The sequence below is a fragment of the Lithobates pipiens genome, unplaced genomic scaffold (genome assembly GCF_037356315.1).
Source record: "Lithobates pipiens isolate NorthernLeopardFrog02 unplaced genomic scaffold, aLitPip1_a1.2 Scaffold_18, whole genome shotgun sequence".
NCBI lineage: Eukaryota > Metazoa > Chordata > Amphibia > Anura > Ranidae > Lithobates > Lithobates pipiens.
This window is the reverse complement of record NW_027507758.1, coordinates 417,067,775-417,089,334: the sequence shown is the minus strand read 5'-3', so window position 1 is coordinate 417,089,334 and position 21,560 is coordinate 417,067,775. Positions and strand designations below refer to the sequence as shown.

At 40.3% G+C, this 21,560-nt stretch overlaps 1 protein-coding gene across 1 annotated transcript in view; it reads left to right on the top strand.

The window, feature by feature from the left end:
* Positions 1–21,560, top strand: part of PRKCI (protein kinase C iota) — a 163,021-nt gene that overhangs the window by 67,791 nt on the left and 73,670 nt on the right. Inside the window, exons 2-6 of the mRNA XM_077488002.1 lie at positions 1,289–1,410; positions 15,473–15,562; positions 15,805–15,855; positions 19,520–19,605; positions 20,061–20,198. Of these exons, the coding sequence (XP_077344128.1) occupies positions 1,289–1,410; positions 15,473–15,562; positions 15,805–15,855; positions 19,520–19,605; positions 20,061–20,198 (487 nt within the window). The remainder of the gene's footprint in view (positions 1–1,288; positions 1,411–15,472; positions 15,563–15,804; positions 15,856–19,519; positions 19,606–20,060; positions 20,199–21,560) is intronic.

The following is a 21,560-nucleotide window of genomic DNA, read 5'->3' as shown; positions in this document are numbered from 1 at the left end:
ACTATAAGCGTATGTTGATTGGTTTGCGCAAAAGTTATAGTCTACAAACTATAAGATATAGTTATATATATTTTTAATAGTAATGATGGTGATCAGCAACTTGTAGCGTAACTGCGATATTCCGGCAGACAAATCGGATACCTAACTGACACTTTTTTGAGGGAAAAGTGACATTACAGTGATCATTCTGTCAGTGTAACGAATGATTAGTGGGTGCTGATGATCGGGTCAATGGGACCCACTGATCAGTTCCTGTTGTGTAAAATCACCGCTGGAGCGGTCCGGGGTGCACTCACGCCCAAAATCCAGAAGGAAATCTGCTATGGGGGGTGGGGGTCAGCAAGTGGTTGAACTAAAATCATATGAGAAAATTTTGGATGGACGCTGTGTACTAATGATCAGATTATAGTACGATCAATTGGAAAGCGTTTTTTGTACGATTTTCTGATCGTATGTACTAGGCTTTAGTCTTCCTTGTTGAATTACACTGGGACATCTTGTTTTACTTTGTAGCCAGCCTGGGGCCTATTTAAATGAATACAAAAAGATCAGCAAATATTTAATGTTTAAAACAGTCAAGTTCGGTTCTCAGTCCATTAGAGTTTGAGAATGGATTTGAAGAGAGCTGGAGTAAATGAACAAATAGAGCGGGCGTTCATATGCGTGCTGTTTGTATTTGAGCTCAGTTTGAGATGCTTCTGAGTTTCTTTTCAAGTGTATTTGATCTGCTTCTCTTGTGCATTTGACTTCTAAGTTGCATCAAGTTGCATTTGCTTTCTCCTTTTGACTTGTATGGGGAGAAAAGTAGTTTTGACACAGGACCAAAAGCTGTTCACTCACTATCCCTATGTAACCCGACAGAGTTTGAGCATTTTTGCAAGAGGAATAGGGAAAAGTCAGCTCCAGTTTTACAGGGGGTGTAGACTCGCATAACCGGTTATTTTGTATTTTTTCATTAGAATTCATTTAACGCCTTTTGAAGACATCTGTTTCTCTATGACATTATAGTTATTATTTCTTTTGTCAAATAACCTGACCTCTTGAAATATGCCTGAATTCTAAATGCTACCCAAACACCCACTTCCATTGACAACCAATGAATGAATGAGTAATTGGAATTGCATAATTATAAAAGATATATCCTCAGAACGGACAATAAAATTCTAGAAAGTCATATTACAAGTACACGCTTGATGGTCTTTATTAGTTTGTAATGTTTGGTTTTGGTGAAAATGTTAAATTTGTTTTGGCAGTTTGTGGCCTGACACCTTCTGTTTTTTCTCACCAGAGACATCATGATTACACATTTTGACCCCAGCATCAGCTACGATGGACTGTGTACTGAAGTGCGAGACATGTGCTCCTTTGACAATGAACAGCTCTTCACCATGAAATGGATTGATGAAGAAGGTAATTATCATGTACACTGCTGCTGGTAAATGGACCTTTAGGAGCAGTTGGGCATTTTTTCTCAGCTGCCCCTGAACTCTGTTGTCTTTATCAGTACATCTACACAGAGCCATTTATAGTCCTTTTCTATGCAGTTGAGTATGGAAGCATTTTTTGGAAAGCAAAAAAATGCGTTCAGGACGGATGTTCAGAGACATTTGAAACAACAAACTCTGTAACGTGCGTTTAGTCGTGTTTCTTTTACAGGCGTGTTTTAATTTTTGACTATTTAAAAAAGACAGCATCTGAATGCAAACGAGCCATGTAAACGTGGCAAAACTGATGTTTTTAAACATCTGATACTATCTGTCAAGTTAAATCATTCAGGAGAGGTTGAAAAACATCCCGTGTACTTTAAGCCTGATGGTAAAATAAACTAGACATCTTCATTATATAACAGTTTGAAGCGTTTCCTTGTTAATTTACACATTGTATAATAATAAATGTGTGAACAGAGTGCCACAAGCAACACTAATATACATTTATTTTTGCCATAGCCAGAAACGGCCACTTCAGCAAACTTAAATCCACACTGGACCTCTACCGTAGCTGCTGTGTATGCAATCTTGGTGGTTTTGTGTGCCCGGGAGGCACAGGTGCAACGTCTAGTCCAACTGCCTGCCCACTGTCAAAGTCTATAGCAGAGTGAAACATGCTGCGGGTGGGGGGGGCTGAATGCTGCCCTGGGTTGTACTCAAGATTAGGGTTTCCCATGTATTATGAAATGAATGCCCTGAACACATACTAATGAATTTCCGTTTTGCAAAGAAAAAGACCATTTTTCCTGCATTTCCCACAGGTACAGCAGGCCATTCAAATGAATATGCTGCTGTGTCTGTGCAAATGTGACCCGCATAAATCACATAGCTGTGACCTTAGCCTTAAACTTGTTTTCTAATAAAAATGAGTTGCATCTTTCTAAAAACCGTCCTGTGTATGGCAAGTCTATGAATATTTTTTAATTCTAGCAAACAATTCTGCCTATTTTCCTAGGCTTCCATCAGTTGTTTCCATGGATATAATGCTGTTGCTGCTTGATTCTTCTGAAGCAAATCATTTTAGTACTTCAGTCACTAAATGTGAATAAATGTGAATAAAAATAAAAATGTGACTAGTACTAGTAAACAGAGCCTTGTTGCCAAAATCCAGAAATAGTATAAATCATTATTTTATGCCCTCTGCAACCATTTTTACATTACATTTATTGACATCGTAAAGGGCATTTATAAAATCTGCCACTGTCTTACCTTATTGTAGCCAAATAATTGTGAATCAACCTACCCATTTTGGGTTTCCAGGTGTATGGGCACTGCAACCCCCCGCCCCCCACATAACCGCTCCCCCTGTGCTCAGACCTTGAGGCTGCCAACACCTCCAATGTACCAGAATAAGGAAAGGGGTTCGTCTGCACTCAGGATGACATTCAAAAAATAGTATTCCCTTATTGAAAAGACATGTACAACGCTATTAAAAAACAGCCTTCTCATTTTGTACGTTAGTTCTTAGCCATGACAAAAGCCTAACATCCAAAATGCGCAGGCTGAGGGCGACAATTAGGATCTGGACTGCGGCCGAGCGACGGTTTCAGAGGTCGGGGTGCTGGTCTCCGGCCCAGCCCCTATGGGGTAATCCTCGTCTGCCACACTTCAGAACGATTCCGGATCCGCAGGTGTGGACTCGTTTCGGTGTCAAAACTCTAGGTGATGTTATGCCCTCGGGCGAGGTGCTGTCGTTCCAACAACTGACCCGTTTACATGCCCTTCCTGGCTGGATGTACTTTCGATATGCTCAACTGCGTCATGCAGCTAGGGCTCAATTTTCTGAACCTCTGACTATGGAATGTAGTCCGTTGGAGGAGCTGTTTGCAGGGGATGGTCCAAGTAAGCCACTGTCCGAACTGTACCGCACTATTCTCCCAATTGATTCTAGCAAGCTGACTTTACTATGGGAAAGATGGAAGGCTGATATTCCCACTCTGGGGAGGGAGGACTGGGAGGATTGTTTGGAGCAGGGTCCTAAGTTGGTTGTATCGGCGGGGGATAAACTCATTCAAACGAAATTCCTTCACAGAGTGTATCATACCCCAGTGCGTTTGGCCAGGATCTTCCCTGACAGGGATCCACTTTGCCCCCGGTGTAAGTCGGAACTAGGAACATACCTTCATATGTTTTGGGACTGCCGAAAGTTAGACAGGTTTTGGGCGGGGATCTTCGATCACTTAAATGTCCGACTCGATCTGGATGTCCCCAGGACTCCTACACTAGCATTGTTGGGAATTCATGAGGACGAGCATAGGCCGCATCACTCTAAGTTACTAGTCTCATATCTCCTTTTCTATGCTAAGAAAGAAATTTTATGTAAGTGGATCTCTTCTACTCCACCCTCTGTTGCCTCTTGGGAAAAGAGTGTGAATAATGTTCTTCCGCTATATAAGCTGACTTACCTCAATAGAGGTTGTCCATGGAAATATGACAAAGTTTGGCTTCCGTGGACGTCTAACTAGCCGGGTTGTCAGGACCCGTACACCCAAATGTATTCGAATGTGCAACTCTGTACTGTACTGTACTATGCTCCGACCTCTCTGTACGTTATATAACTGTATTCTGCACTGTTCTCTTGTATATAATTGTCTGACAATAAAGCACTCCTGTTTTATAAAAAAATAAATAAATGCGCAGGCTGTTTTTACAGCGATGTACATGTCTTTTCAGTAAAGGAATACTATTTTTTGAATGTCTTCCTGATTGCCGACAATCCTTTTTATTATTTTGGGCCATTGTGGGTTTTGGTTTGAGCTGTAGCAGATTTTGTTATGCAAGCATGCCAGTGTGATCCGTGCCCTCATGGGCAGATGCAGATGACTTAGACAGCACACATGGATCTTGCAGTGGTCATATGTATGAAAACCAAATGTTTGCATCATCCAGGCATGTCCGTCAGCCTTAAAAGTTATAGACGGCCTGTTTTTCAGCCCAGTTATCTGAACAGCCTAATCTTTCAGGTTATTGGTACGAATCTGCATCTTTTCTCTAACAGAACTTTTAGAATCTGGCCACCTTTATCATTCGCTATTGAAGTGATGGTATGATTCTATAAGTAGTGATTTGATAGCAGTGGGGAACCAAATATATCATGAGCTTTGGTAGATAGTGAGGTAGATGTTGGCCCCTCTTTTTGCACTGGTGTATTCTCACCTGATAAAACGTATCATAAATCATTTACCAACTAATTATAATGCTTCAAGCCTCACCGGGCTTATTTTCATTTTTGTAGTGAACATTATGTGCAAGGTCAGGGTCCCAGGCTGCAGCTTTATAATGCACCACTGTTTATAAGAGAACCTATACAGCTAACGTTGGCACAAAAAAAGGTGAACAAACTGTATAGTGTGCAATTGTTTGTTCATTGTCTTGTCCCATCTGGCTAGTGTTTGTATTCTTTCTTTCCTGAATACACCTTTCCCAAGAATTCCAGCTGTCCCTTCTGCCAAGATTTTGCATCTTTTATTAATAGCATGTTGTTCCCCCTGTGATAAACGTATTAATTACCAAAGTAAACTCTGAAAACAGGTGATGCACCGAGTGTCTGTATAAATATACATATATTATAATTACCAATGGTCCCATGTTAGAGAAACTTCTCTCATTTTAATTTCATTTAAAGCTGATTATCAAGCTAATGGCTAAATACACAGAGAAAATACACACACACACACACACACACACACACACACACACACACACACACACACTTTGTATGTTTGTCCATCCAGTTCAAAGAGTTACAAAACTCTGTCACGCAGTTCAGCCCTGTCTGACAGAGCGGGATAGTTGAGGAAAGTGGAAAAATAGCACTGGACTAGCGCTTCTTGGTATTGCTATCCTAAAGTGTTGATGTAAATAATCTGTTTCCCTGGCAAGCAGCTTCTACATTCCAAAGGATTTCCTCTTTGGCTTGTAGTGTAATGTAACAAAAAGGAAATTGAAGCGCCAAACCACTGCTAAGGCCCCTTTCACACTGTCATTTTTTCGGGCGGACCCGATTAGACCATCCATTGCTCTCTATGGAGCGGTGGATGTCAGCGGACATGTGTCCGTTTAACACCGGTTTGACATCTGATCCTGTCCGTTAAAAACAGATGGATGGGGATCGGATCACATGACAGGCAGATGAAAATGGACAGGTGTTTCATTTCCATCTGACAGCCCTAAGAGGACAGCAGGCCGTGTCTGTGTCCACTCTGTATCAGCGGAACGGTCATGGACCTCTCATCCACCTGTTCAGCGGGGATCAGCAGAGAGATCCCTTGCTGAGCAGGCGTATCTGCTGGTGGGCTCCGCCCGTGTGAAAGGGGCCTAAGAGGCCCAGATACCAAGAGTCCAAAGAGAATCCAGTGCATTTCAGGTGGTTTTTAGATCCCCAAAACACATTGACTTGTGATGAGAATGGTGCTGCCAGTAGAGCAGAGGGGAAGGAGTCCAGCAGCGTCCCTTCGCTGATCTCCCCTTCCTTTTACTAGTGTCATGATCTTCACTCCATTACATTTATTGGAGGGCAGGTGAAACATCAGAGGTCTATTGGATCCCTAATGTCTCATTAAAGATAACCTGTCACCGAATAAATATATATATATATATATATATAATTATCCACAATCTCCCCAACTGAAATATACAGCTCCCCCACTGTAATGTTGGCTGAGTATGGCTGGGTACGGCTGGGTATCGCCAAATATGGCTGGGTATTGCAGAGTATGGCGAGATGGCTGTGGCTGCAATTGTCACAGAGCAGTGCTGTGGGCACTAAAGATCCAGCCCACAGTGCTGCTGTCATCCGATCTCTCCCCTCCACTGTACAGATCAGTACACAGAGGGGGGAGAGGAACCAGTGTCATGACATGACGCCAGTTTGTTTACAAGTGATTGCTCCATCCTTTGATGGAGCGATCACATTGTAATCGGCCGCCGGGTGTACAAAGATGGCCGCCACTCTGGAGCTAGGCCGAAGCCGTGGCCTTTCCTAAGGTCGAGGCTGGGGAGTGCTTCATGTATCACGTGTGCCGATCCGAACAGGGTGACGGTGACGATCCGTTACACCCCTAGTACGTGAGCATCTGAACTGGACCATGAAGCAATGAAAGAAAGTGGCCTGGTCCAATGAATCACATTTTCTTTTACATTGTTTAGATAGATGACTGTGTGTGCGTGCATGCTTACCTAGGGATGAGATGGCCTCAGGATGCAGTATGGGAAGAAGGCAAGCCGGTAGAAGCAGTGTGATACTTTTGGCAATGTTCTGCTGGTCCTTAGTCCTGCCATTCATGTGACTGTTAATTTACATTGTCCTGTTTACCACCTACCTAATACACCTGTTGCTGACCGAGTACACCACTTCATGAAAACGGTGTTCTTTGATGGCAGTGGTCTCTTTCAGCAAGATAATGCACCCTGCAAAACTGGTTCAAGAATGAACACAAAAATAAGTTTGAGTTGTGTATTTGGCCTCAAAGTTCTCCAGATCTCAATCCAATTGAGCACCTGTGGGCTGTGCTGTAAAAACTATTCCAATTCACGGAGGCACCATCTTACAATTTACAGGACTTAAAGGATCTGCTACTGACAGCTTGGTGCCAGATACCACAACATCGCACCACATAATTTTTTTAATCTGTATACAAAAAACATTTTAAAACTGCTCTGGCAGCATAAGGGTTAATAAACCTAGCCCCCCTTTTTTTTTTTTTTTTTTTTTGCCAAAGTTCCTAAACGCAACTGCATAAAAGCCTATGTGTCCATGTACACACAGGCTTTAACAAGAGTTTAGAAGCCGCTGTGGTTAGGGGAGGTTAAATCTACCTCTCCTGAACGAGGAAGAATCACATTCAGGATAGGAACGTTTTCCCGCAGTTGGCAGTCAACCTAGTCTATGTGTACATAGATACTTTCGTTTTACTTAAAAAATTATCAATTTCTGAATGCAAACACTGAAATTGCAAGTAGAGCTGCACAATTAATCGTTAGGAATCGTTAGCGCAATTTTTTCCCCCGTTGCAATCTTGACAAAGTATTTCCTGATTCTTTCAATGCAGAGAATTCTGTCTGCTCTACTAAAGTCGACAGCTTTCAAAAGAAAGAAAGAAAAAAAAAAAAACTGGGCAAGAATCACAACATTCTTTAGCAGTGGAACTTGAGTATAAACATTGTAACGATTTGTCCTTTAGATCAAAGGAATACACTTTGGTGTGTAAATGAGGGAAGTTTAACCACTTAAACACTAAACCTTTTTCTGACATTTGTTGGTTTCAAGTTAAAACATTTTTTTGCTAGAAAATTACTTAGAACCCCCAAACATTATACATATTTTTTTTTTTTAGTAGAGACCCTAGAGAATAAAATGGTAGTTGTTGCAATATTTTATGTCACCGTATATGTGCAGCAGTCATTCAAATGCAATTTTTATTGGAAAAAAATTCACTTTAACAGCTTGCTGACTAGTGCACAATGATATACGTCGGCACAATGGCACAGCTGCGCAAATGGGGGTACCTATACGTCCCCTTTTCAAGATGCGCCATTGTGGGCGGGTACATGTTCCCGCCATGTACTACATGCCCACGGGTCCCGCAGACTCGATGTCTGCCAGGGGCCCACAATCGTGTCACGGAGAAGAACGACGGGGAGATGCCTTTTGGGAACAAGGAATTTTCCTGTTCTGCTTAGTGGCATGATGAGGATCTGCCTCTTGTCATCGGGAGAAGTGATCTCTGTCATGTCAGTGGTAGTCCATCCACCCCACAGTTAGAATCACTCCCTAGGACACGCTTAACCGCCACCTAGTGTTTAACCCCTTCACTGCCAGTGTACAAATGAATTAGTGCATTTTTATGGCACTGATTGCTGTATAAATGATAATGTCCCAAAATAGTGTTAAGTGTACCATGTGTCCAGCATAATATCGCAGTCACGATAAAAATCACAGATCGCCACCGCCATTACTAATAATAATAAAAAAAAAAGAATAATAAAAATGCCATAAATCTATCCCGTATTTTGTAGACACTATAACTTTTGCGGAAACCAATTAATATATGCTTATTTTTGATAAAAAAAAAATGTGGACTACATATCGGCCTAAACTGAGAGAGAATTTTTTTTTATATATATTTTTTGGGGATATTTATTATAGCAAAAAGCAAAAAATAATGCTTTTTCTTTTCAAAATTGTTGCTCTCTATTTTTTTTTGTTTTATAGCGCAAAAAATAAAAATCGCAGAGGTGATCAAATACCACCAAAAGAAAGCTCTGTGGGGAAAAAAAAGGACATCAATTTTGTTTGGGTGTAACGTCACACGACCGCGCAATTGTCAGTTAAAGTAACGCAGTGCTCTGGTCAGGAAGGTGGTAAATTCTTCGGGGCAGAAGTGGTTAATGAATAAGAATTTAAAAAAAAACCTAACCAGTAAAGTTAGCCCAATTATTTTTTGTATAATGTGAAAGATTTTACGCCGCAAGAATCGTGATCTTTTTATTCTAAGCAAAAAAATTAGTGATTCTCATTTTGGCCAGATTTGTGCAGCTCTAATTGCAAGGTTAATATTGAGCATACACGCGTATATGCTAATCTTTGTTACCTTATGCATACTCCGTATTTCATATTATCCATTCTGTGCATTAGGGAAGGAGGTAATGAGGGCAGTGCTATCGTCTAAGGAAGTGATGTTTTTTTTTTCTCGCAGGAATTTTGTCAAGAGTTTGATGACAAAACCCTCGTCTTTTGCTCTTTTACAAGCTGCTAGATACTTTGCTAAAAGAAAAAAAAATGCAGCTGACAATAATAGAAAAAGACAGACCGGAGTGGGAGGAGTCACAAAGTTCTGTGCATTGATGCTCTCTGCCCCTTATGTCGATGACATACTAAATCTGGTCATACACTGATAAAACATTTTTTGAGGCTGAATGAAAAAAAAATGAACATATTCCTCCATCTACACTATACAGTTCAGATGGACAAATCTCTTTGCTTTGGCTATTGTGTCCTGACAGCTATTGACTGCATCTGATGGATGAACAGAGGCTGAAACCAGACAATTTTCCACCAGGCTACTTTGATTTTTTTAATCCAAGGTTGTCAAATTAGAGGGAGCGGGCAGGGCACAGTGGGCAAGCTCAAGAAAGTTTTCAGCCAGCGAAAGTCAAGCCAAGAGATTATTTAGGTCCTGCACTGTGCCTGCTGCAAGAGCATCTAGAAAAATCACAAGATGCATAGCTTTGCAAATGGCAACAGACTGTTTTTTTAAAGTAATTTTTTTTTCTTCTGTTTTTAAGCACTTGCTTACTGGGCACTTAAGCCCCCCTCCTATCCAGACCAATTTTCAGCTTTCAGCACTGATGCACTTTGAAAGACAAATGTGCGGTTATACCACACCCAAATGAACTTTTGTGCGGTTATACCACACCCAAATGAACTTTTTATATATTTTTTTCCCCCAAATAGAGCTTTCTTTTGGTGGTATTTGATCACCTGTGCGTTTTTATTTATTTTTTGTAAAAAAAAATTAAAAAGTCCAAATTAAAAAACATTTTTATTTTATTTTGGTATAACATTTTAAAATGGGTAATTTTTGTCCGTCATTGATGTACGCTAATGAGGTGCCACTGATGGGTGGCAGTGATGGGCACTGATCGGTTACACTGATAGGCAGGACTTCTAGGTGGCACCGATTGGCACCACTGGTGGGCATTGATAGGTGGCACTTGTGTGCACTTTCATATGGCTTAAATGAGGCATAATTGCCTCTTCCGTTTCAGGACCAATGTCCCGTTAAGATGAGCCAGCGATTGGCTTTTTTTCCCCCTCCTCCGCTGTCAGCGCGAGGAGAAAAAGAAGGGATCACCGTGCTTTTTGTTTTGATCGTGTGATCAGCTGTCATTGCCTGACTATACGGTTGTGCAAGCTTCTTCTGTGGACTAGGTCGTGGAGAAGGCAGGCCATCAAGCCTCCGACTAAACTGAAAAGGCAAAACTCCTAATAAAATGGCAAACTAATAATTTTTGCTGTTTTCCATTTTTTTATAGGCCTGCTGCCAGCAGCCTTTAAAAAAAAAAAAAAAAAAAAAATCAATGGCAGGCTGAAATATACAGCGGTTGTACACTATTCTGAGCGGTACTTGCATACAGGGAGGCATGCCCCAAGGTCTGCATTCAGGGCATATGGCCTTGTAGACCAGTACCTCTCAGAATAGCATACAGCCACTACGTATTTCAGCCTACTAGGGCTGCAACTAATAATTCTTTTCATAAATATTTATTTTCATAAATATTGTTTTGATTAATTGGTTAATAACCTTAAAAAAAAAAAAGTGTGGTGTATAATTTAGTTAATAAGTTTTAAAAAAAAAAGGCAATTTATTCCTAAATATCTCTATATGCAGAGGTAAATATAAATAATCAGCTATTTGAATGGGGAGTAAAATTTTTAATCCACTCTAAGAATAACAGACAGAAGAGATATACTATACACATAACGGTGCTCGGCCCTGCCCCCCATTCTCTCCTCATTGGCTCACTGGCTGTGATTGATAGCAGCTGGAGCCACGGTCTCAGCCAATGAGGAGGCAGAGACCAGGGAGAGCAGCCACTCGAGCACATCCCTGGATCCAGCTCTGGAAAGTATGGGGGGGGGGGGGGAGTGGGATCTGCATACTGAAGTTTTTTTTTTTATCTTCATGCATAGAATGCATGGCAATAAAAAAAAACATCTTTACAGCCACTTTAAAGTGGAACTTTAGTCAGAAAGACTTGCTAGATCACCTCAGACTGACCCCTTTGTCAGGTATGGCCATGTAAAATGTTAAAAATAAGTTTCTATACCATTTAAAATACAGTAATACACTCTCTCACCCTGCTCCACACTTGCTCAGTTGCTATCTATTTTTAGGCACTGTGCCGAATTTGTAGAGGATGAGCTGCTAACAGCCTAAAGATTTACTGCTGTTCATGGTCAGTAACAATTCTTAAGGCAATTTACAGCACACACTAATTTTGGTCATAATTATTTATGTGAAATTTGTGCTTTGCTAAAGAACATTATTTTTTATCATCTTAAGTTTTTTTGGGGTAAAGTTCCACTTTAAATTTGAGAGTAGTTGGTTTGTTGCTGGTTGGCTCTTTTTTTTTTTTTTTTTCTTCCCAGTACAGCTAAATAGAATAGAACAAAGCAGGCATAAAATGCATTGCTTGTTTTCACTATGATCACACACACACACACACACACACACACACACACTTTCCCTAGGGTAGCCAGTGCATTGATACGCAAACAAAATCTGATGTAAGAATGTGTGTTTGCAATATCATTTTTTTTTTTTTTTTAAAGGATCATTGAAGGTAAGAAAAAAAAAATCTTCCATAAAAATAAATAAAACTATAGAGCCCCTATACTTTAGTTATAGCCTAACATGTTTACTATAGGAATGGCTATACAATATTCTTTTTTTCTACAGATGCCCTTCTGTGTGCTTTGCTAGACTCTAAACGAGTACAGTAGTTATCAATTTTATTTTTTCACCTGGTAATCCTGCAAATGGCACACTTCCAGTCCTTGGGTGGCTATGCTCTCTGAATCAATCCGCTACATCAATGGAGGAAGCCATGGTTGTATCCTAGGCCAGACTGTGCGGGCGCATCCCTCAGTCAGAATACAACAGCTCAGCGGGGGAGATCGCTGTACTAATGTTGGCTGTCGTGTTTTTTTTGTTTTTTTTTTTTCATTCAACCCGCTGGGTTGTACAAAAAAAATATTGTAGTGTGTACATGGATTTATGGCCCGTACACACGATCCGAAAATCGGACGAAAAATACTGCTTTTGATGCGATCATACGATAATCGGATCGTTAATACACAGCTTTCGCCAGCCGATCACAACAATTAATCTGATATTATTAGATTGGACAAGCACAAAAATTTTCCTTGTACAACACCAGATCGTACGATTTTCGTTTAGTTAGTACAGTTGTTGTCCAAAAATACAATCCAAACAAATGACATCACTTCTGATTTATTTTTTTATTTTTTCTGTTGTACAAGAATTTTTGTGACTTTAGTAACCTATTCAATTTCTACTTACGACTATTAAGCAAAAAAAGTCAGAAGATCTGTTGTCCGATTTTCGGATTGTGTTTACAGACCTGAATAATGAAAATGAATGCAACCACCATATCTAAGCACTGAAAAGCTGCAACGTTTTTGCTCTTTGGTTTTGATAACCTTTAACCTCGTTCAGTAATATTTATTACACACTGACATAAGTGAAAAGTGAACATTACCTCTAGTTACCACAAGTATACATTTCTGATATATAGTTATGTTATGACGCCAGTAAACAGGTAAAGCTGGATGACTTGAATAGTTTTAAATTCTTCTGACATCCTCAGAAAAATAAAAAATACATGTTGGGTGCCCAGTCCTTTACAGTGTGTGCATATTGTCCCATTTTTAATATTACTTAAGTACACCTATGCCTAGACTATTGGCATAAAAATATTGACCTATTCCTAACAAGCAGCAAAAGAGCTTTAAAAAAAGCCATCACTATAAGGTAATTAATTCTCGAAGAACAAGACTCAAGTTGGATTATAGGGCTCATTCACATGGATGCAGATACCTGTACAGTGTAAAGAACTGCTTTTTTTTTTTGTACTGGCATGTAGCTGTGTGCAAGTTTGCCAGGGGTAAGTGCCCAGCCCCAGATGTGCAGGCTCTGCGTCGGGGGCTGTGCATCCGTACCTTTCAAATTTGGAGATTGGAATGATTCCATACAGCTGATGTCTATCCATTCACCTATATCAGTGTTTCTCAACTCCAGTCCTCAAGGCGACCCAACAGGTCATGTTTTTAGGATTTTCATTATTTTGCACAGGTCATTTGATCGGTTTCACTGCCTTAGTAATTACCACAGCCCTTTCATCTGAGGGAAATCCTGAAAACATGACCTGTTGGGGTGCCTTGAGGACTGGAGTTGAGAAACACTGACCTATATAGCCTGCCTGCCCACAGCTACAAGCTAGTACAAAAGATGAACAAGCAGTTCTTTCCACTGTATGGAGCTTTACACCCATGTGAATGAACCCTAGTCAATTTCCAACAGCATACGAAACCTGGTATTTGTTTACATTAGAAAACTGGCAAGTTGCTAAGGTCATGTTGGCCAAGAAAATAAGGAGAAAGATGCTGTCATCTGTGTTAAGACGTAGATCTAAAAAAGAAAAAAATATATTGCTCGCTTAAGCATGTCATCCTAACCTTTACTACTTTGGGAGTCACTGACTAAACATGTGCATTCTTTTTTCTCCAAATGCATTTTCGACTGAATTTCAGGTATTTTCGTTATCGTTTTAACGAACGTGCAGAATCCGAAAACCGAAAGATCCAACATAAACAAATGCTTTAGTTTTGTGTTCGTTGTGACAATAGATAGGAGATTCGACATGACCCTGACAATAGCAATCTGTGACTATCAAACCTATGGTCGAATGTACCTAACCTTAGCTCTATTAGTCCAAGATTATTTGACATAGAGAGAAAAGATTCAACATTTATAGAGACAATAGCAAAAAAAGGTTGACTGTGCCTAACCTAACTCTATCAGTCCAAGATTATTCGAGAGAAAAGATTCCACATGAAGATTCGACGAAGCAGTCGCTGTGAGTGGACATTTATGGTCAAATGCTCCATCCATAGGCTATAGAAGAATTCTAATGTTGGTTGACTGATTAATAAATATAATTATTACTAGTGTCATACAACATTAGCATTCTGCTATAGCTTGTAGGTGGAACATTTGACTGGAAATGTACGATTGCGGCGTCGTACAGTTTAGCTGCTCTGTGGAACTTTCTGCCTACAAGCTATTCCATTGAATCTTCGTAGAACATTCGACAGACACCAAAAGCCTTCAATGACAAATTTGACCTTTTAATTATTTCAGATTTTCGGACAAATGCATTTTTTAACAAAACAAAATAAAAACAAATTTCGAAAGTAACTAAATTTATTTTTTGGATTAAAGCGAAATTCCGAAACAAAATATTTCAATGTGCACATCTATCACTGACCCAGATCAAGTACATACCTATTAGGTGTTCTAGTAAAGCATAGATCAGGATAGCACCCTGGATCCTGTACTTTTCATAGCAGATCTAAACAAGTTCATTAAAATGTCCAACATTGTAACGTAATTTCAGAAATGTTTTCTAACCTGTGTAGCTTTTTGTTCAGGATTTTCCTGTTATTGCGTTGACCATCTTCTAGCTGGTGTTAATGCATTGCCACTCTGTTACATGAGCTAAGGCTGGCCCTAGGCAGTCTGAATCACAGCCGATTCAGCAGGAACCGTCCAATATTGGAATCTTGTATGAGCAGGCTGAATGTGCCAAGTTGATGAATCGATCAACTTGGATACAATCAGCCTGCCAAATTTTGCATGCGTTTATTGCTTGCGGCTGGTATAGCCTCAATAATCACTGTCTTCTTCCGGAGGGGACGGCTTTCCCCACCCCGCAGGAAGAACACAAATGGCTCAGCGGGGAGGGATTCCCATGTCAACACGGTCTGTGTTGCCGCAAAGAAATTCGGTCCATGTATTAAAAATGTCTCCATGTCTTAAAAGTGGCTGTGACAACATGCGCTGCACAGATATGGTACATCACTGTCACTATCAGTAAATCAGTACTGAGCAATGATGTGCAGAGAGGCTGAAAGAGGCTAGAGGAGATTAGCAGTAAGGAGTACTGGTGAAAACAAATCGGTGGTTGATGCAAACTAATCTAATTAGGGTTAGATCTACTTTAAAAACTCATGGTCTCCCTTTTGCATGCAAAACACAGAAAAAAAACAAAGCTATTATTGTGGTGGCTATGAATACGTGAGCTTTAGTGTGTGAAATATGTAAATAGTCCAATTTCTATTGTCTTTGATAGGTTGGCTGTATCTTTCATTGTGTTTCCCCCTCTGTATTTAATAACAGGAGATCCATGCACTGTTTCCTCACAGTTGGAGCTGGAAGAAGCTTTCCGATTATATGAGCTAAATAAAGACTCTGAGCTCCTAATTCACGGTGAGCAAAAACTATATTTATTCACAGTCTCTTTAATCGATAGCAAGCGGTTGGTTTGTCACAGGAAACTGTTTTGTGTGAAATACAGAATATTAGCTTTGAAATTAAGGCAATTGTAAGACAATAATATGGAATTATTAGGTACTTTTAGATATGTGTTACAGAGAATTGAGCTACGTATACGTGTACCAGTATCTGTGCAATGATATTACAACTGAATAAACACCATGTTATGTTTACAGTGTTTCCTTGTACCCCTGAGAGGCCTGGAATGCCCTGCCTTGGTGAAGACAGTAAGTATGCTTTGTGCTATTTACACATACAAACGTGAGCAAAGTGATGATGCCTAGCTTTTTTCATTCATCTAACATTTGTCAGACAGCTCATGTTTGATTTATGCTAGAGGAGACTATACACTTTGGAGAATATTTCTAAATCGGTGAATGTGACTTTTGTCATGCATTCACTGCATGTGAATCTTTCTGGCGCATGAGTTTTAAATGATGGTGAATAGCATGCAGTAAATGGTTGGTGACAGTCACAGTCACTGTTTTATAAATATCTCCCTGTGTCTGTTGCCATTAGCAACCTGTTTTTAGCATTGCAGTCAGTAGGGGATGCAAAATACGTTAAGACAGACCAAAAATTGTGTCAATCGATACTTATGCCAATCTATACTGCTAAACCTTAGGCAAGCACTTAAATACACATCAGAAATACATTTAATTATGTTGAGTGATTCTTGTGATCCGGGACTTGACGCACCCCCCAGCCTGCTGGTTGAATATAAAAGGTGCAGCAGACCATTTAATGAGTCAGAACAGCTCCCTTTTCACTCTTTACCTGTCAGCATAATGTGCACTGAACAGATTGGGTCCTATAGCTCCCACTCCCCGTCTTGGTGCTGTTATGTAGGGAGTCACAGGAGGCTAAAATCACAATGGTTACTTTTAAAAATACAGTTTAATATTTTAGTAAATTGGGCCTGATTTCAAAAAGTGAAGATTTTCACGAGTCTCCTGAGGCCAGCAGTCACGGGCACAGTGCATTAGAATCTCACACTGCTGATGTATTCATGTGGCTGTAGCTACAGAGCTGCTGTGCGCACAGAATGGACACTGCACTTCTCCAGACAAAAAGGAAAATCTTTCAGGGTAATGCATAGGCACAATTAGAATTTCAATATGTTCCCTATAAAATATCAAATTGTCACTTTTTATTGGTATTAAAGGAGAAGTCCAGCCAAAGCTTGTTTGGCTGTACTTCCATGGATCACAGGAGTGCAGTTTGTTTTTCACTCCTGTGACACGTTTTTGGCAGGTAGCGGTCTGAAGTCCGCTCTGTGCTGATGTCACAGCAGTCGGTCTAGGCTCCACTTTATCACGGCAATAAAGTCTGGCTTTGCCAGGTGCCTGGACTAACACCCGGCTCAGATAAGCTGCTCCAATGAGCGAGGAGGGGGCAGAGCAGAGAGCTGTGGCCGACAGTCTACCACTCTCTACTTTGGGAGCTCTGAAAAACCGATCGATCTACAGCTTTCGATCGCTCGGTGGACAGACGAGTATGATTCCTAAAAGAAAAAGTTACTTATCTTTTAAGTGGTACAAAACTTCTGGGCATTCCCCCGGCTCAAGGTAAACAAAACAAACATCTCTAATTATCTCCAATCATCTCAATTAGGAGTACACAGTAAGGAAATACGTTTTGAAATAAAGAAAAATGGAATGACCTCTGCATTTTCTCCAGTACCCATGGTGCATCACATTTCAAACATTAATGAACATATCACATTTATTTCCCCAGATAACCGCTAAGATTTCCCAGATCACTTTTTGTCCTGAAATCATAGAGAATGCAATCACCCAATAACTATAATATCAGATACTATGTGGCCATTGGTGGAGGATCTATCCATAAGTCCACCTTGTTAGACTTTCGGGAACACCCACGAGATTCATACATTGTCACTTTTTTTAATTCATGTCCCTTTGCGTACACTGGCATCTGCTTTATGTTTGTGCCATGTCTACATTATGTCTGGGTGCATTTTGTATTGGTCCATTCAGAAATAATTTATCTTGTTTTATGAATTCAGCTTTAGTATTTAGTGCTGCATTTAACTTCCACTAAGCATACCCCAAAGACTGTATGACCTATTCAAGTGTGTTTTTAACACAGATTGTTACTGTGCTTCCAAACCCAAAACAAAAAATGTAATGTATTGCAGCAGTCTTTGAATGTTATGGTAGTACATGCTTTATTTTTCAAGCCTTTTTTCTTTATTTTTACCTGGGGTTTCTGCCAATAACGCATTTCCACTCCTAGAATGACAATCCTCCTTCAGCATACTGTATCAAGAGAATCAGAATAGGACTATAGAACCTATGATATTGCCAATAACATGGAGGGGCGTGATACTGTACACCTAGGAGAGAACTGAAAACCTTGTGGATGATTAGGGTCAGCGTAGATTGTAAAGAGAGTAAAATAAGTTATCCACACACAAGATTTCTGGCTATTTCAAGAAGTATTTTTGCAATTCTTAAACGGAAATCCCAAATGATGTCCAATGGTATATTTGGACGACCAGTATAGCCAAAGCTTTTTTTGGCTGTACTTTTATGGATCATAGGGTGCCGTTCATTAAGTACTCCTGTGACCTGTTTTCAGCCATCAGCAGGCTAAAGCCCGCAGTCGGATGACGTGACAGAGCTGGTCCAGGATCTGAAAAGATCCTGACCATATGCTCGGGATCCACCCAGAAGTCTATACTAGCACATAGCTTAGCCTCTCAGCGATCCACGGAGAGCCTGAGCCAGCTCCTTCCGCCCCCTTCACAGCCCAGCACTCAAGTAAGAGCTGAAGGAGCAGAGAGCAGAGGCCGACAGTCCCAGCTTTTGGCTCAGAGTGAAGGGGGAGAACTGAGCAATCAGTGTTTCTTGACCTCTCAGTTCTCACTGCAGAGCCGCCGTGGGATAGATGCAGCATCAGATCAATGGTGCATCCACCTAGGTGAATATAATGAAATATTATTTTTTTTTCCCCCAAAGCCCATACTTATCTTTTTAACAGACCAGATAAGAGAAACTCATTGTTGGGAGTTACATACCCTTTAAATGTAGTGTTTGCACAGTGATTAGAGATCCCCTCTAAGGTAACCCATGGTTTGCGCGCCCATATGTGATGCCAGTCCAGTCCTCTTGTCTGTCCTGATTATTTGTCTTTCCAGCCTCAAATAAAAAATCACTTAACTAGTCTTGTCTGACAAACCAGTTGCCCGACCACTCATCTTTTACCAGTTATAGGCCTTATGTAAACTTTTGTCTATACTACCTCAGAGGGTAGGGAAGTTGGGAGCATAATTCACTTTCTACAACCAATTTTGCATTAATAGTCTGCTTGTTGCCTGTAATTTTGTAGCAACATCACATAGCTATACAGACTCCTTGTCCTAGTATTCTTTTAAACAGCTGAAAATAAAACTACAACCTGTAAGTGAACAGCATCAGTCTAATATTTGGACTGTAATCACTGCTATATGAATACTTTGACAGCCTAGAGTTTTTTCAAGCTTCAAAAATAAACATGCTTACAGAAATATTTGCTTGATCCAGGTGTTTACAGGTGGATCGAGGAGCGTTCACATGTCTGGTTGGATTTTCTCACCTGATCACTGTTGTTTTCTCATGAGACAGGCTGGGGATGTCTGCAGATTGATCTATCGCCTTCCCTATTAGGCACAAAAAATGCTAATTTGGCCAATGGAAATACGTATGTTTGTAAGGCAATCCTTTGCAGCAAAGATTATTTAGCAGCCAGATTATGCATACATGGCAATGCCTTAGGGACTATAGTCTTTCATATGCTATATCATCTAACATGTGCTTGCCCTATTTCACATGTTGAAAATTATATTGAATATGAAGAAAACTGATTATACTTTATTTTTATGATTAGAATCAATCTATAGACGTGGAGCAAGAAGGTGGCGAAAGCTGTACTGTGCAAATGGTCACACATTCCAAGCGAAGAGGTTTAACAGAGTGGGTATTACTTCTTGATGCTGTTTCAGGAGATACTCAACCTATTGCTAGACTGTTATACATATTTTGATTGAAAGAGGTTTTTTTTTTTTTCTCACAAATTCAGCCTGAGGCGTACTTTGTTTCTGTAACTTGTATATGAGATAGTAGATGGAAATTGTTTAACGTTTGGCACCCATGCTTTTACTGAAATAGCAGTGTTTTTTGCATATATTACAGTTTAAAATAAGCACATGCACACTCATAACATCTTAATTACTTTAGTAAGTTGTGCATGTATAAAGATCTATGTTTCTGGGCACCTAAAATGTTATTGTATACTGTGTAGTGAAATTGTACTGTGTAGACATTATGTCTGTTCTTCCTATATTCACTGCAGACAGCTGACTGTGTAGGAGTCTTATGCAGACAGTCTGTTGAAACTAAATGTTTTCATGTGTTTTCTCTTTTTCTAGCGAGCGCACTGTGCCATCTGCACCGACCGGATATGGGGGTTAGGACGGCAAGGTTATAAATGTATCAATTGTAAGCTGTTGGTTCATAAAAAATGCCACAAGCTTGTTAGCATTGAGTGTGGGCGACATACAATAGCTGTAAGTAACAATACTTGTCACATGAAACAGAAAAATGTCATGACCATATTCTTTCTATTCTTCATCAGGTTATTAGATTAACTGTATTAGCTTTCAGTTGAAGCAGCCCATTCAGTGGCTTATGAGCATAATGCAGATAGGTCTATATTTGAGATATCTATACGCATACATAAACCACTGGCAGTATTTTGCTGGATTGGGTTAGATTAGTTTTGTCAGTGTGTTGCAGCAGACGCCCTTGGCTGAATATTCTGGGAGAAAATGGCAATTTTGTTATTTTGGCAAATACATATAATTTCTTGGCTAGAGGAAAAGGTAGTTGGTGTCTGCTCCCCATTCTCCATAATATGAATGGTAGTAATCTACCCACTCGTAGAATGTTTATTTGAAAAAAAAAAAAAATAGTTCAGAGGTTGAAATGTGTGAAGCCATATCACATGGTTTGCCAAAGACAATGGGCTAGTCATTTAGTTTTGACTGTGTTCTCCATGCTGCTGATCTTTTCTTCATCAGTGGCTTACCATGCCTTGTTCTGCATTGTGTCTCTGTCAAAATGGCATTCTACGTAGAGGAGTCATCTCCTGATGACTGATGATCTCATAACTGGTGGGTTATTATTCAGACAGCAGAGAAAGCATAGATTCCCATAATGTATTAAAAGCAGGGAGGTGCATGGCAAAAGCCATAACACTCACAGTTACAGGCTTTGAGACTGTAGGCACAGGAGAGCCTAGGCCAGGGTTGGACAATTCCTGGTTGCCACGGTGATTGAAAAAACCCCAAAAAAACGATATAGCGGCCGGGACTGTGTGCCTGACAGGGCTAGTGATGTCACTGTACCTGCACAGCCAGGCTGAAAGAGAATGATGAGTTCCTAGCAGAAGTGAGCTCCTCCCCTGTATGGACAGCTGAGTTGAGCGGGCTATCAGTGGCATAGCTGGTTAGTTGATTGGTATCCAGCTACAGGTGGCAAAGAATGGCTTAGTCTGAATTGGGTGTACACAGTATCCAGGGGCTGTACACATTCCTGGAGGAGAGGAAAAGTCTGTGAGAGTCCCAAAGCTGTGCTGTTATGAAAAGACTGCAAGCTTTATGGAGGGGAAGTTTGCACCGTCACAGTATGAATAGGTTCTGGGGACTGGAGCCTCAATATCTGTATGACTGTGTACAGGGGTATTCCCGATCTGTGTAGGGCAAGACTTCTCTTACCCCATCTCTGTGTCCTGGACTAAGTCAGGGTTGTGGAATTTTTTTTAGAAACTGCTTGTCCATGGGACTAAATTAGGGTCTAATCTACTTATTCCTCATGACAATAACTTGTTCTGATAAGGAATGTCTGGGGTTTTTAAAAGCGAAAAAGGG